The 16,483-nt window shown below is 37.5% G+C and overlaps 1 protein-coding gene across 4 annotated transcripts in view; it reads left to right on the forward strand.

Annotated features, from left to right (window-relative positions):
* The window catches only part of myo16 (myosin XVI), a 236,762-nt gene that overhangs the window by 133,144 nt on the left and 87,135 nt on the right, over window positions 1–16,483 (forward strand). For all 4 annotated transcript variants that reach the window (XM_051904891.1, XM_051904892.1, XM_051904889.1 and 1 more), the window contains exons 13-19: window positions 61–188; window positions 7,081–7,186; window positions 8,837–8,954; window positions 9,155–9,302; window positions 10,236–10,353; window positions 13,828–13,945; window positions 16,244–16,315. In XM_051904891.1, coding sequence (XP_051760851.1) covers window positions 61–188; window positions 7,081–7,186; window positions 8,837–8,954; window positions 9,155–9,302; window positions 10,236–10,353; window positions 13,828–13,945; window positions 16,244–16,315 — 808 coding nt within the window. The remainder of the gene's footprint in view (window positions 1–60; window positions 189–7,080; window positions 7,187–8,836; window positions 8,955–9,154; window positions 9,303–10,235; window positions 10,354–13,827; window positions 13,946–16,243; window positions 16,316–16,483) is intronic.

A 16,483-nucleotide genomic window follows, 5' to 3' on the forward strand; every position in this document is an offset into this window, starting at 1 on the left:
GCAGAGTTATGTAAATGTGTAATCTGTCTCTGTCTCTCTCTGTCTCTCTCTCTCTCTCAGGTCAGTCAGTTGTATCTGAGCTCCAGTGGTCGTCTGTGTTCCTCTCTCCCGCCTCATATCTTCTCTTCAGCTGAGCGCGCTTATCACATGATGCTGCAGGAGCGACGCCCACAGTGTTTCATCATCAGGTGCCGCCCACTGACATGCAGAACACTGCCACACTTGTCATTCATTCTTCACATTTTCATGTCTTAAAGGATTAGTTAACTTTCAAATAAAAATTACCCCAAGCTTTACTCACCCTCAAGCCATTCTAGATATATATGACTTTCTTCTTTCTGATGAACACAATTGAAGAAATTTTAATAAATATCCTGACGCATCCAAGCTTTATAATGGCAGCATGCGTAACCAAACGAGTATGAGCTGAAGAAAGTGTCTCCGTCCACATCCATCCATCCATCATAAACGTACTCCACACGGCTCTGGAGGGTTAATAAAGGCCTTCTGAAGTGAAGCGATGCATTTGTGTAAAAAAAAAAATATCCACATTTAACAAGTTATGAAGTAAAATATCTAGCTTCTGCCAGACTGACCTCCTTATTCAAATTACTGAAAAAACAAATTGGTGTCGCGTCAGTTCCGGAAGTTGAATAGGGAAGGCGTAGGACGTACAGCGTAAGCTTTTTGAAGAATACGGAAGGCAGTCTGGCTTATACTCATTTGGTTACGCATACTGCCTTTATAAAGCTCGGATGCGTCAGGATATTTATTAATATAACTCCGATTGTGTTCATCAGAAAGAAGAAAGTCATATACACCTAGAATGGCTTGAGGGTGAGTAAATCTTGGGGTAATTTTCATTTGAAAGTGAACTAATCCTTTAATTTCACAATCAGTAACTTTTTATTGATCCAGTAATCACTACATTTGTATTGTGTTTGTGTGTGGTTTTTACATCACTAGGATGGTGATTTTTGTTATGCTGGTTGAAAGTCTCCTCATATCCTGATAGTTAAGCGGTCTAAATGTATTTTTTATAAATATATATCATTTGTGGAAGGCGTAGGACCATAAAATGTTCGTTCAATCATTGCATTCGGTCCGAACAAAATGATAGCATTTGTTCCCTGTCGGTCAATGTGTGTTTGCATACTACTCCGCAGCCTGTTCACGCAGACATCATACGTCATCATTATACCCGAACCGCCGCTACAAGACCTGTGTCCTGTGTTCTCTGGCAACAAAACGTTAGCAGCAGATTCTTCAAGTCCTGTATTTGTGAGGCGGAGCCGCCATGGATCGAACTTGTTGGTCCAGCACATCCCACAGATGCTCAATTGGACTGAAATTGGGGGAATTTGGAGGCCAGGGCAACACTCTTCCTCAACTCTTCATCATGTTCCTCAACCATTCCTGAACGATGTGTGCAGTGGGACAGGGTGCATTATCCTGCTGAAAGAGGCCACTTCCACCAGGTAGCACCATTATCATGAAGGGGTATACCTGGTCTGCAAAAATGTTAGGTAGGTGGCACGTATCAAATTTACGTCCACATGAATGGCCGAACACAGAGTTTCCCAGCAGGACATTGCCCAGAGCATCACACTCCCTCCACCGGCTTGCCATCGTTCCACAGGGCATCCTGGTTACATCACTTCCCCAGGTAAATGGCGCACATGTACATGGCCTTCCACGTGATGTAAAAGAAAACGGGACTCCACTGCTCCAAGGTCCAGTTCCAATGCTTGTGTGCCCATTGTAGGCTCATTCGGCGGTGGACAGGGGTCATCATAGGCACTTTGATTCGTCTTCGGCTACGCAGCCCCATACGCAGCAGAGTACAATGCACTGTGTGTTGCGAAAAATTCCTCTTATATAACCATGATTAAAATCTCGCCTGATTTATAACGGAATTAACTTTTACATTTCCGGTCTCCGATGTTTCTAGGCAAATTAGTGTATTTTCCGAGCTGATAATGTAATGTTAAACCTGTGATTGGTTTTCAAAAAGCACAGGGCTCCTTAGTACCATCACTTTACAGCGTTGCAATGACCATCTTTTATCAGTGCCTCATCCGTCAAAGTTTAATAAGTGTGTAGCTGCCCGAAGTTAGCTACATTGAAAACAGATGGGTCCTCATATCCTACACAGCTCCTGTTCAGGTGAAGTTCGGAGGGTTTTGTCCTCAAAAAGATAAGAGCTCATATATAACTTTTCTTATTTTAACATAAGTGCTGCAAGCCATGCTTATTTTCTCTTTTCAGTCTTTGGCATAAAATTCAAGGCAGATGGCACCGTATACGGACATTCTTTTCAGATTTGCTGGTGCTCAAAACACAAACTTTCTAGGAATTTCTTCAGTTTATTGCTGTTGTTTTGGCAGTCAACAACAGCACAGCGTAACCCTGCACTCATTTTAATTTTTAGTAATGCTCAATAAGTTTCTGTTTAATATAAAAACTTTTTATTTAAAAGTATACAAATATGATTTTATTTTGAAGTCCTTTCACAATTGACTTAACCATGGATAAATTATGGAAATGTATTGGTCAAAAGGTGTGGGAACCCTGTAAATACAGTATCTCAAAGAAGTGAGTACACCCCTCACATTTTTGTAAATATTTTATTATATCTTTTCATGTGACAACACTGAAGAAATGACACTTTGCTACAGTGTAAAGTAGTGAGTGTACAGCTTGTATAACAGTGTAAATTTGCTGTCCCCTCAAAATAACTCAACACACAGCCATTACTGTCTAAACCGCTGGCCACAAAAGTGAGTACACCCCTAAGTGAAAATGTCCAAATTGGGCCCAATTAGCCATTTTCTCTCCCCGGTGTCATGTGACTCGTTAGTGTTACAAGGTCTCAGGTGTGAATGGGAAGCAGGTGTGTTAAATTTGGTGTTATCGCTCTCACTCTCTCATACTGGTCACTGGAAGTTCAACGTGGCACCTCATGGCAAAGAATGGTGTACATAAAGATGGTGTAGGCTATAAGAAGATTGCCAAGACCCTGAAACTGAGCTGCAGCATGGTGGCCAAGACCATACAGCGGTTTAACAGGACAGGTTCCACTCAGACCAGGCCTCGCCATGGTCGACCAAAGATGTTGAGTGCACGTGCTCAGCGTCATACCCAGAGGTTGTGTTTGGGAAATAGACGTATGAGTGCTGCCAGCATTGCTGCAGAGGTTGAAGGGGTAGGGGGTCAGCCTGTCAGTGCTCAGACCATACGCCGCACACTGCATCATCGTCCCAGAAGGAAGCCTCTCCTAAAGATAATGCACAAGAAAGCCTGCAAACAGTTTGCTGAAGACAAACCCTATTGAGCATCTGTGGGGCATCCTCAAATGGAAGGTGGAGGAGTGCAAGGTCTCTAACATCCACCAGCTCCGTGATGTCATCATGGAGGAGTGGAAGAGGACTCCAGTGGCAACCTGTGAAGCTCTGCTGAACTCCATGCCCAAGAGGGTTAAGGCAGTGCTGGAAAATAATGGTGGCCACACAAAATATTGACACTTTGGGCCCAATTTGGACATTTTCACTTTGGGTGTACTTTTGTGGCCAGCGGTTTAGACATTAATGGCTGTGTGTTGAGTTATTTTGAGGGGACAGCAAATTTACACTGTTATACAAGCAGTACACTCACTACTTCACATTGTAGCAAAGTGTCATTTCTTCAGTGTTGTCACATGAAAAGATATAATAAAATATTTACAAAAATGTACTCACTTCTGTAAGATACTGTAATCCAAAGATGCCCAGATGTTTGACTAGATGCTTCCAAGTACATTCCAATGGACATTTTCTACCTTCTGTCATTTTTGCACCATCTTGTATTTTGTAATAGCAGTCCACAGCTCAGTAAGTGATCAAAAGAGGTTCAAATGAGGTTGCGTTAGAAATGCCTTCCCTCGTATTTGGTGTACCAACTCCTACATCGCCCGAGAGGCTCTCGCTAAACGCTGTCACGGAGACAAATGTGCCAGGGACGGTGTAAATCCAAACCTGTTAAAAGCTCTCAGGGAGATTAATGGATGAAGTGGCAGTGGTGTAGCCCTTACTGTGTCCTGCTTTGCACTCCGGTCATCTCTGATTGCAATTAAATCCTGTTTCACATTCTGATGCTTCTCTCCCGGGTTTCGCTGAGCCAGAGAGGATCTGACAGCTACTTTAATGCCCTCTCTGCGTGGGCTATCCATCACACCAACACACACACATGCACGCTCGTCCCGCAGGTGAGGGCAGATCGCTGCCGCCATGCTCTAATGACTACAGAACCAGGGAAACAAAAGTGGTGGAATGCTGATTCAAGGGGCTCACGAACACACACACACACACACACACACACGCACAAATACTTACTCGCTACTGGCTCAGGAATGCATTGCGCCCTTGAGTTCAATTACAACCTAGAATAGATTTCCAAAAAGAAATGGCAAAATGGGAAGAAAAAGCATCAGACCCTCCAGAAAATGATTAGTGGGAGAGGCCAAATGACCTTTAAAAACCATCTGCTCAGACTGGTTTTCTTCCATTCACTCTCTCGCGGGTCTCTGGAAGGATCCAGGCTCTTCACGCTGCATGTGGAGATGGTAGTTTTCACTGCAAGCTGCTTGACTGTGCTTTATGGCTCATTTTAAGAGGTCATAACATTGAACAGTGAAGTAATTAATAAAGTTGCTGTACATCATCAAGAATATGAAGTGGGTTGTACACTGCAGTAACGAGACAATATTTACGTTTACCAAAGCCCTTGTTAGTAGTTGAGCCGTGGTGTGGATTAACACCCTGTAAATATACTGGTGAAAAACAAATCAACGCTCTTTTCTGAAACCTGCTGCCTACTAAACAGCATTTAAGGCTAAGCATGCAGGCTGTTTCAAAAGGTTATGTGGGTTTTATTGAGAATACAACAATAACAGCATTTTGACAAACTCTGGGCAGATTAATCTAAGATTAAATAGCAAGAAAATATGCTAACACTTTAGTATAGGGAACACATATTCACTATTAACTACGACTTTTCCACCAATAAACTCATAATTTACTGGTTATTAATAGTTAATAAGGTAGTTGTTAAGTTTAGGTATTGGGTAGGATTAAGAATGTAGAATAAGGTCATGCAGAATAAGGCATTAATATGTGCTTAATAAGTACTAATAAACAGCCAATATCTAATATGCATGCTAATAAGCAACTAGTTATTAGACCCTGAAATAAAGTGTTACCAAAAATATCAACTATTAGAAGTAGACATTCTAAGCATTATGTAGACATGTATCTCGTGTCTGTGTGACAAGTATTTGCTGAGTTACAGTTCATTTTAAAAAGCATTTCAGAATCGACTTCACTGAGAGGGAGACATCAGATCGCACATCATGTTTGTTTTCTTTATTTTGCGAAAAGCACAACATTTTGTATACAAATAAAAGTACACACTTAAGAAGTACACACTTTAGAATGATGTATAACACTGGTATGTGTGATCAAATTTGACGGAGTAATTTGAGTCTCTTTCACACTGATAAGAAAAAAAGCGAGGTGGTATCGCCGGCGCGACCACCAACCCGTAGGAGTTAAAGTACTTATTTAAATCTACACGTTTTTTTTTTTTTTGTTTTTTTTTTGCTGTTGTGTTTGAAAGAAGTCTCTTATGCCAACCAAGGCAACATTTATTTTTTTGCAACACATATATATATATATATATATATATATATATAGTAACATTATAAATGTCTTTATGGTGCTGAATAAAAGCTGTAAAAAAATAAAATAAATAACACACCCCATGCTTATGAATGGTAGTGTATACTTGCTACTGTGGTTGAAAAAAAAAAAAAAAAAATTCAGTTCAAAGTACTGTTTCATCCAATATTTGCGTGAGATGTGTATTTTTATGAGTGTTAAAAATAGAGTTTTATAGAGTATGCTCACGTTAAACTCTTACGTTACACTGTTGGAATTGGTTGTGGCATCTGTTGTCTGCTTCAGTTGGGATGCTGCCTATGTAGGCAGTGGACAGCAAGGCACTTCATTAGATTTTGGAACGGGGCTTTTGAAACCAACTACGAACAGTGTTACAAAAATAAAGATGTATAGAAAATTAGTGAAAAGTTTACTTGAACGCTTAAAAATTTAAGAAAGATAACATACCACAATCAATCAATCAATAAATAAATAAATAAAAGAAAGAAAAAAAAAATGAATTTAAAAAGCAGAATCATAGAGGCAGTAAGACAGTATAAATACTGTATGGTGGAGAAAAGCGACTTATGAATAAATGTATAAAACAGAAGAACAAGTGATTTTAACAAATCCCCAAGTAGAACATTTGGATAAGTGATGGTATGACGGGTATCTCCCCCTGGATGACTCTGGTCAGATACCTGCTTAGGAGAAAGATGCCCGCAGGCCAGGCAGAGGAGAGAGATCTTTAGTCTTGAGACAAGGCTTTTGATGGTATATTGCTGTAGGCTGACTGCATCATCTCATATGATGGAGTGATTTGGAGAGCAGTGAAACAGCTCCCTGATCAACTATAAGATCTCCCACTGGTAAACTAAAAAGGGGCTGACAGAAGCACACGTTCACCAGGAGACAGCCAGCCCAGAGGTCTTTAAAAAAAAAAAAAAAATCAACTGCTCTCTTGGTTTGTTTTATGTGTCTTTATATTGACAGAGGAAATTTTAGGCAGCTTTACAGAGTTGTTCAACTGCTCTCTCGGTGAATCTCAGGAAGCATGTTAACAACATGTCCAGGTTACATTACCTAAGAAATTATGTTTTGCTTCAAGAAAATGAAGCCTATTCCAACACCATTTTATATATATATATATATATATATATATATATATATATAATATTTATTTATTTACTTTTTTCTGTTGTCACATTATTTTCATGACAATTAAGCACATTTTCCCAACACACACATGCATGCACACATCAACATAACATACATCAACATAACATACATCATAGTAGTATATGTTGTGCTCTCTATAATATATTTTAAAAGTCAATACAGTATTTTTCACACCTTTATCTCTCACTTTGTTTTTCTTTCTGTCTAGTGGAGAGAGTGGTTCTGGGAAGTCTGTGGCTTGTAAGCACATCCTGAAACACCTGGCTGCTCGCTCAAGTCCCAAAAGCTTCGCTTTAGAGCCACGGATGAAGCATGTAAGTCTACCCATCAATTTATTGGAGTATCTGTCTGTATATCACCTACAAACACCTTCAAAACATACATCTGCTGCCTGACAGGAGAACTGAACGCGTTTTACATGAAATACTTGTTAAAATTATTCTACCTTTTGTAATCATTTGGACCCCAACACAACAAAAAATGTAGTATTCTGTTTTACATTTTTTTAAATAGTTCAGTATCTTAAAAAAAAAAAAAAAAAGATTTATTTGAGCTGCAAAATAATGTAAGATGAAACTTCTGAAGCATTTATTATTCTCAGTTAATGTTAATTTCAACATTTACTAATACATTTTTCAAATCAAAATTTGTATCTGTTAATATTATTTAATGGACCTGAGCTAACGTGGGCTAACAATGAATATTTAAAAAAAAAAAAATAATAATGTTAACAGATTAATAAACAATGTAACAAATTAATTGTTCATTGTTCATTATTTTTATTTAATGCATTAACTTACGTTAACTAATAGGACCTTATTGTAAAGTGTTACTTTATTTTAAATTAATTAATTTACAGTTGTTGAGCAGCTTATATGCTGTTTTATGTAATGATTATGTTTTATGTACTCATTGTGTTAACATTCAGTATTTTTGCTGTGGTTTTCCTCACGTGTGTTCTGTTATCTGGACCCCTGGAGGTGTTTATGTGCTTTCAGTTACTCCGGTTATCCTTCAGAGTCATGATAGCCTCAAACAGCTGTTATTCTCTTATTCATGGGAGAATTAGATGCTTTGAATGACTATCCAAAAGCCTGAGGCAGGCTGATTGTGCTTATGGTTGAATCTCAAGGAAAGAGCCATTTCTTGTTAGCTCAAGACTTCATATCCACTTACAGAAACCACTAGAGTGGTTTAATGGCCCGGAGCAATGGGTGACATTATTACACTTTAATACATCTGTGTGTGTATGATCTCAACACTGTCTTGTCTCCTAATGAGCACATTTTATCAATGGTGGCTTATCGCCACCTGGTGGAAGCAAGTGTCAAATGCCCATATTATGTGTCCTCATGAACACAGTGGCATAGATAAACCATAGTGAGCCAACACATACAGACTGCCATTTTGCGTTCAACTTCAAGCGGGCGAAGTTTATTTGGACAGACCCTCGACCCCTCGATTTTTACTGAGGGAGCAAGTCTACTCAATATGTACACTTTAGGCAGATCCATGACTTCACAGCAGGTTGTTTAATTTACCCCCAGCCCACACAACTATAGTGTATGATATTGGAGTTATTTTGACTGCATAATATTTGTAGCTAATTTAGGCTGACTGTTTTTTACACAGTTATAGTTTATCGTATTGTTATCACTTTGACCAATTTGAGCCTATATAATGGTGTGCAAAACAAATTCATAAGAAAAAAAAACAACAACAACTATTATGTAAATAATAAATCAGCTCCATAGCGAATTGCAAGTGATCAAGGGCTTAAGGTGTTCTATTTAAACACATGGCAAGGGTTCTGCCAGTAGTCGACACTCCTGCAGCGTAAGCAATGATGTACATCCGAGTGACCGAGACAGAGGAAAATAAGCCCTGCATGCCCATCCACTAGGCCACTGACTCTCGATCACTGTTTTGTAATCACTTCTTAATTCTTTTGTCAATGTTTGCAGGTGAATGTGATCTTGGAAGCCTTTGGCCATGCTAAGACTCAGATGAACTCCTCAGCAAGCCGTTTCATCAAGCTGATCTCACTGCAGTACTGTGAGAAGAGAAAGACTCTACTCAGAGGTAGTTACGTTACTCCTGTTTTCACTTTGAATATGTCTGATTATTCATAGTGCTGCTTGAATACAGCACTAAACACTTAAATGCATTGTGTTGGCTCTCAGCAGAGGATTTCTGATCCTTCACCTATAGAGGGTGCAATTGCTCTACTAATATATACAAAGATAATCGATCTACTCTTCTCTTACTGTTTGTGATTTTAGGCCGTCTGTACACTTATATGCTGGAGAAGTCGAGGGTCATCTGCATGCCACCACATCAGCAGAACTTTAACATCTTCTACCTGATGGCTGAGGGGCTTTCAGCAGAGGAGAAGAGTAATCTATATCTAAACAATGTCTTAGCCCACAGGTAACACACACAATGTAGATATGCACATTATGCCATGTTGTTTTTGTGAGAAACACATTTTTTTTCCAAGACCTCCCTTGCAACTGTTTAACTTGTAGTCAAATACTACATAAATAAAATAATAATAATAAATATAATCAAAAAAAGTACTCTAAAAAACTATGAATACAAAGTATTCATTCCCACAAATTAAGAATTCATTCTCTCATTAAACTGTGGCCACAAATTAACAAAGCGTTTACTCGTACGTCAGGACATTTTACTAATTTGTTCCCTCATTTTAAGTAAATTGTGTGCACAATATTATAATTTGTTCCCTCGATTTACTAAATCGTGGCCGTATTGAAATAATTTGTTCACCTGTTTTTGTTAAATCGTGGCTGCGAAATAAGAATTAATTCCCACAATTTATTAATTTGTTCCCTCGTTTTACTAAATTCTGACAACGTTCAACTAATTTGTTCCTTCGTTTAGATTTAACTAAAACAAGGGAACAAATTATTACAGCGTGGACACGATTTACATATATACACATTTTTATAATAATATGAATAATATGTAAGGATTATTCAATTAATTACTATACAAATGAAATTCGTAATCTTAAAAAAAAAAAAAAATCATTTTTATTTTTTTGTGTGTGTACTGGGTGATTTACCCTCAACTCTCTGTGACTCCAAGTGTCCTCAGCAAATCATGCATGGGGTAAATGGGAGGTTATCATTAAAAATTGAACGTTCACCTTTCTTTGACTTGAATTTGTGAGCATGTCAGTGACAGTTAGAACATCTCAAACTTACTTTAGCCCTCTTAAAGTCCCACATCAAATGCTCATGTCAAGGTGGCACTGTCAACGTAAAGTCTAAATCATCACAAATCTAAAATCAGGCTAATCATGTTTTTTTTTTTTTTTTTTTTTTTTTTCCCGTACAGGTGTCTGAGCACAGCGGCTCCAGGTGAAACTCCTGCAGTAGCTACCGCGTGTCCTCAGAGCAGAGAGAAGCTCTCGGCCCTTAAACAGGCACTGCGTGCGCTCGGCTTCAATAGACTGGTACACACATGCTCAAGAACACATTTATTTTCCTGCACACATGCAAAGATGCACAATAACTACATATGCATGCTAAGTTTTGATTTAGTTTTGTTTTCAAGTGTGTAAGAGAGAAATACAAGTCCAAAAATCTGAGAACACATAAAAAAATTTATGATTCAATGTCTAATTTAAACCTGGAAATGAATAAATACATTTTAAATAAATAAATAAGTTAATTACACTTCTAATTATATTTTAATGCATTGCAAGTACTAAAAATAACCCTTAAAAGGATATTTCAATTGAAATTGTGTGCTATAGAAAATTAAGAAAAAAGCCATTGCCCTTTTTTCACTCTATCTCCTGGTTACTTTCTCCCTATTTTCTCACTCGATCACTCTAATCTTCCTAGATTCCATCTTTGTAAAATGGGTGGCAGATCTTTTTCTGTTACGGCACCTAAGCTATGGAACTCACTCCCCCTGACACTTAGGACAACTACCTCTATTGATGAATTCAAATCTATGCTCAAAACCTATTTGTTCTCCCAATATTATCAGTCATAATGTGTATCTGCTTCATGTATCGCTCATTGTGTTTGTCTGCTTATACAGTCTACCTTTCTATGCTGTCTACATTATGTGTTCTTTGTCATTTATTTGAATGTCTTGATATGTATTTATTTTGGATAATGTCTTGATGTCTTGCTAATTTGATATACTATATGCAACTGCATTGGCTCTTGTTCTGGACTGGGCAAATGTCCATTGTCCATATGATTGATTGTATGACTGTATGGTTTATTGTAAAGTGTCCATATATAACACCTATTATGCACTGGAAATGTTGCTGTCCAAGTCCAAGTATGGATACGCTTAACCAGAGTGCCTTGCTTTAGTAGGAAATACTTCTTAGCAAACTTTTAGTTACAATGGTGTCAACTTTTATTATTCCCGGGTGCAATAATTCAAAGAGTACTCGTTTGGTGGAAGTGAGTTACTTTCGGTTTCCACTCCAGTGAAGGATCCAGCATGTTGTAGGCAATGGCTAAAGGCTGCAAAGATTCGTAAATACAGAGAGAACGCCGCAATGGAAAATTAAAAAAATCTCCATGTTTGTAGTCAACATTTCAAACAGGATGACAACGACACAGTTGCTGTGTCGGAAATTCCATACTATATAGTAGGTGCTACATTTTTGGTTTGAACTTACTTCGCAACCGTTGTTCTATATGAATGTGTGTAGTATGAATGATATTCATCCGCCATGTTTTCATTGTCATGTGACCTACTGCGTCAGTTGCGTCACTTCACTTCCATTCAAAAGTCCTCTCCCGTGGCCGCATGGGATTATAAATTGTCCACTGAATGAGCACTCTGAATCTCGTCGGCACTTTTCGGACACTTTTTGGATTCGGACATACTACTCTGCTACTGTTCTCAGTCCAGGTAACACAGAGAATGAATAAACATTGTTCATTTACATATACTACAGACATTGTTACAATACAAAGCGGGATGAGAATTGACGAAGTTACACTTTATTATTATTCTCTATATTTCAGTATGCAGGCAACTTTTGGATTGCTCTGCCTACATCCAGACATTACTTTATAGTCTCAGTAGAAGCTGAGTCGTCTCGTCTAAAGTAGACAAAGTGGTTCTGGTTTTAGGTGACTCACAAGTACAGAGACGGGGAGAGTTGGTATGCCTTTGGCTTTGGCAGCCACTTCAGATGTGTTGTTCTGATTTATGTAGGTTTACAGTACGCATTATAACTCATTACAGTATGTCTGCAGACTATAAAAACACACAACTCAGACTGGCATTCAGCCTGAGGCCACACTAACCTGTCAACCTGTGTGTTATGTTATAGTTAGCTAGAATGGTATGTTCAGAATGGAACATTAGCGTATGACATACTGTACAGTATACCATATATTTGTGTGTGAACACACATGCACACACTTATGGAAAGACATGGACATGTTGTTACAGTGCAGGGTGTAATATCAGTTATGATGTGTTCTGAGTCATGCGTTCAGTTTGTGTGTTTTTTCAAACACACACACACACACGAACACGCACACGCACACACACACACACACACACACACACACACACACACACACACACACACACACACACACACACACACACCTGACTTCCAGCCAGACACTGTGTTCTAATCCTACCAGGAACCTGTAAATCAGCTTCATTAAAGAAGGATTGTTCTCTCATCCCATCAGTGCAGCACGGCCCTCAATGACCCTCACACACATTAACACACAGTCTGTGAGACTTTTGTATCTATCTACATCTATCTGCATTGTATCTACATTCCCGCTCACTGTCTGTACAACCTCATCTTTTTCTTTTACACATAGACCAGTGGTTCTCAAGGTTTTTTACCCAATGTCCAAAACAATATTCAAAGAACCTCTATGTTGGCCAATATATTTCCTCTAGTATTTCTGCTTTAAATATGACAACACTGCTTGTTTTTAAACTTTATTATTAAAAAAAAATAAATAAATAATAATAATAATAATATACATTTTTACTAACTTTATTAATAGATTTTTAATATTGTAAATTATTATTATTATTTTTTTATTATTTAATATTCTTATTCGGTATGATTTTGAGTTATTGATGGAAAAAAATAGACACGATTTCAGCTTGCCTCTTAATTTTTTTTTTTTTTTTTTTTAGCAGTTTATTAAAGTTTTAATTATTATTATTCTTTTTTTTAAATATAATTATTATTTTTTAAGTCATCTAATTGTTGTTATTGTTAACTTAAACTATTAAAAAATCATGTTTGTTAATTGAGATAAAGCTGAAATAAAATAAATTTAAATATAAATATTAGATGAAAAACTTTAGCTTAAATGAAATTTTGAAATGTTGTCTTGGCAACTAACTGAAAATTAATTTAAAATACTAAGATTACTAAAACTGAAAAAAAAAAAAATAATAAGCTAAGTTAAAATATTAAATTATATAAGGATTAATTACAAATTTTAATATATATTTTTAATATATTTTAAAATTAATAATATATTTTAAAAAAGAATATAATAAATTACTTAAATTAAATTAAATATAATATAAAATATAAAAATATAATATAAATATATATTATACATTACAAAATATAATATAAAAAATAGAAAATATAAAAATAAAAGCGAATTCAAAGTATTAATAAGCATTATAATAATATTTAAATAATACTAAAATAACAGTGATCACAATCATTCAAAATTATTGGATGCTAGTAATGATGTGAATTGAAACAAAGCGTAGAAAATTATTCTAGCTTATCTTGAATGAAGAAAATTTAATTTGATTCTGTAATTTTGGACCCTGCACTCAAATGTGACTGTACTGTGCTGTGTAATCGGCCCTGTTTCTCCAGAGGCCTGTCTTCTGCCCTCAGTCCTCAGTCCAGTCTGACTCTCAGCACTTTTGTTTGTTTCTCTTTCAGGAGGTGGAGAATTTGTTTGTGGTCCTCTCTGCGCTGCTGCATTTGGGAGATCTGCGCTTCACCGCCCTGACAGACGCTGACACTGCGTTTGTGTCCGACTTGCAGCTGCTAGACAGAGGTGAGTCTTGCAGCTGCGCGGTGAGGCCAGCAGGGGCCGATCTCCTCCACTGGGAAAGTGGGTGGGTGACTATGCAGAAAGAACTGTGTCACACACCATCCTGGGTTGTTTACATCAGTTCTACCGTGGCCTAATAGCGCAATCACTCACCACACAATGGAAAACTCTCACTGCCAGTCTAATAATACACGGCACCCTCCAGCACATACACACTCTGTCCTACAATTTTGAGCTAATCGCCCCTTTCCAGACACACACATACACAGGTCACCTGTTTCCTTAAGCCCTGCAGAGCAGTGTGGCGGAACAGGACGGCCACTCAGTCCCCTTCGTGTTACATAACGACACACATAATACTGAGCTGGGGTAAACAAGTGACGTCAGCACTCACAAATACGAACGGATACATTTACATCCCTATGAGGTTTCCATCATTGTGGATATATGAGATCACAGTTTAAAATGGCCATATAAACATGTTGCATTATACTCTAAAACACATTACTGTTTGCATTTGGCACCTTGTGTACTGTAATTTATAAGCACATAATAGGAAGTAAATGGGAAGCTTGGATTCATAGTAGAAAACAGGACTGTGTATGCTTTATAGTGTGTTGACTCTTAAAGGTGGGATAAGTAGATTTTAAAAAAACGCTGTTGGACATTGTTGAAATTTGAAATCAACCCAAACAAACCCACCCCTCTCTTCATTGCTCCACCTCCAAAACTCACCCTCCAATCCTAACCACCCTGCTTCGAGTCAGTCTCGAACCCCAGCCCGATTGCTGCTGGCAGGCGAGGCGAGTGCACTAACAATGACGCTAAACACCACATTCTCTAGCGGTCGTCAGTTTGCAGTGGTTTACCTACACAACTCTCACTATCTGGCCTCTGTTACACACGCAATGCGAGTGGATGTCTGTTTATCACAGCTGACATGCAACAATTTTTCACGAAAAATAAAGTGCAGCTGATGAACGAACGACAAGGAAGCACAAAAAGTGAACGCACAGTACACAAGAGTAAACACAATGTGTTCGTTGTTAGTCGCCAACAGCACAGCAGCTCCAGACACTCAAACCCAGTGTTACTCACATGATAAGGAATCAAAGCAGCCTCCACGTCTGTTTTCAGGCCTTCCCACTTAGCTCTCTCCAGCGCTGGAAAGCTTTTCTAATATAAACGCACAGGTCCTAAAGCACTTGCCCAGTCATAAACCTTCATTCCAGTGATATTCTTTTGAGTTTTTTGCATTTGTGTCTCATCTCTCTTCCTGCTGTTTTTCTTCAAATCTCCCTCTTGCTCGTTCTCTCTCCTCAACGTCATACGCCCCTAATGCTGATTGGTTACACATTTGTTGTTGGTGTCGGCCCAATTAACTTTCAAACAGTGTTTTTCAAAATTGACTTACTCCACCTTTAAATCTGATTGGATGAGCCAAACAATTCAAAGCCATTGTTAAATGGTGAGTGTGTCGTTTGCATCATGCAAGTTCTATACAAATACACTATACTATTACTATACTATTATCATGTACAGTTAAGGTAATGAATCCTACAAGTTCTTAAGAAGTATTTGTGTTTGTAATATTTAATAATCAGTGTACAGTAGGCTACTATTCAAAAAGTCTTTTTGAGAGAAGTCATTCATCATATTTGGGGAAAAAAAAAAAGTGAAATAATACAATTTAAAATAACTTTAATATATATATATATATATATATATATATATATATATATATACATATATATACAATATGTGTGTGTGTGTGTGTGTGTGTACAATTTATTCCTGTAACGGCAAAGCTGAATTTTCAGCATCATTACTCCAGTCTCCAGTGTCACATGATCCTTCAGAAATCATTCTGATATGCTGATTTGTTGAAAATAGCTGTTATGCTCTGCTTTTGTGGAAACCATGATTACTGACCCCAAACTTTTGAAAGGTAGTGTAATAATTATAAACAATAAAAAATCTATATAATAATAAAGAATATATTAATATAATTTAATTAAAATAAGAGGCAAAAAATCAATGTGAGGTGAAGGCAGTACCTGTCAAATTACAAGCTTATGGAAATGGTATTGCACAAATCAACAGTAAGTTTCTGGTGGATTCAGTACATAATTTAGATTACAAAAAGTGTTATTTATTTTATTTTATTTTATTTTATTTTATTATTTTATTTTATTTTATTTTGATGATTTCAAATGTGGCTTATCCAATCAGGATCTAGATTTGTAACCATTTGTAATCATGCAAATGTATCTGAATGTTTTTTTTTTTTTTTCCCTGTAGTGGCTGGGATGTTGCAAGTTAGCTCTGAGGATCTAGGCTCTGCCCTCACCTCTGATGTGCAGTGTTTCAAAGGTACAACCTTCATTTTTGTTTACCATAACACCATGTATAGAGTGAATCTCCTTGCCGGGAGGCCTGCTGACACCGTTCATTGAGATGTACTGGTCTTTGCCCAGTCACAAACCCATCAATGGATGTGGCCTAAAGCATTTGGCCTTGGATTGTGTTACTGGCGAGCCC

This window comes from Ctenopharyngodon idella, chromosome 9, assembly GCF_019924925.1.
Source record: "Ctenopharyngodon idella isolate HZGC_01 chromosome 9, HZGC01, whole genome shotgun sequence".
Taxonomy (NCBI): domain Eukaryota; kingdom Metazoa; phylum Chordata; class Actinopteri; order Cypriniformes; family Xenocyprididae; genus Ctenopharyngodon; species Ctenopharyngodon idella.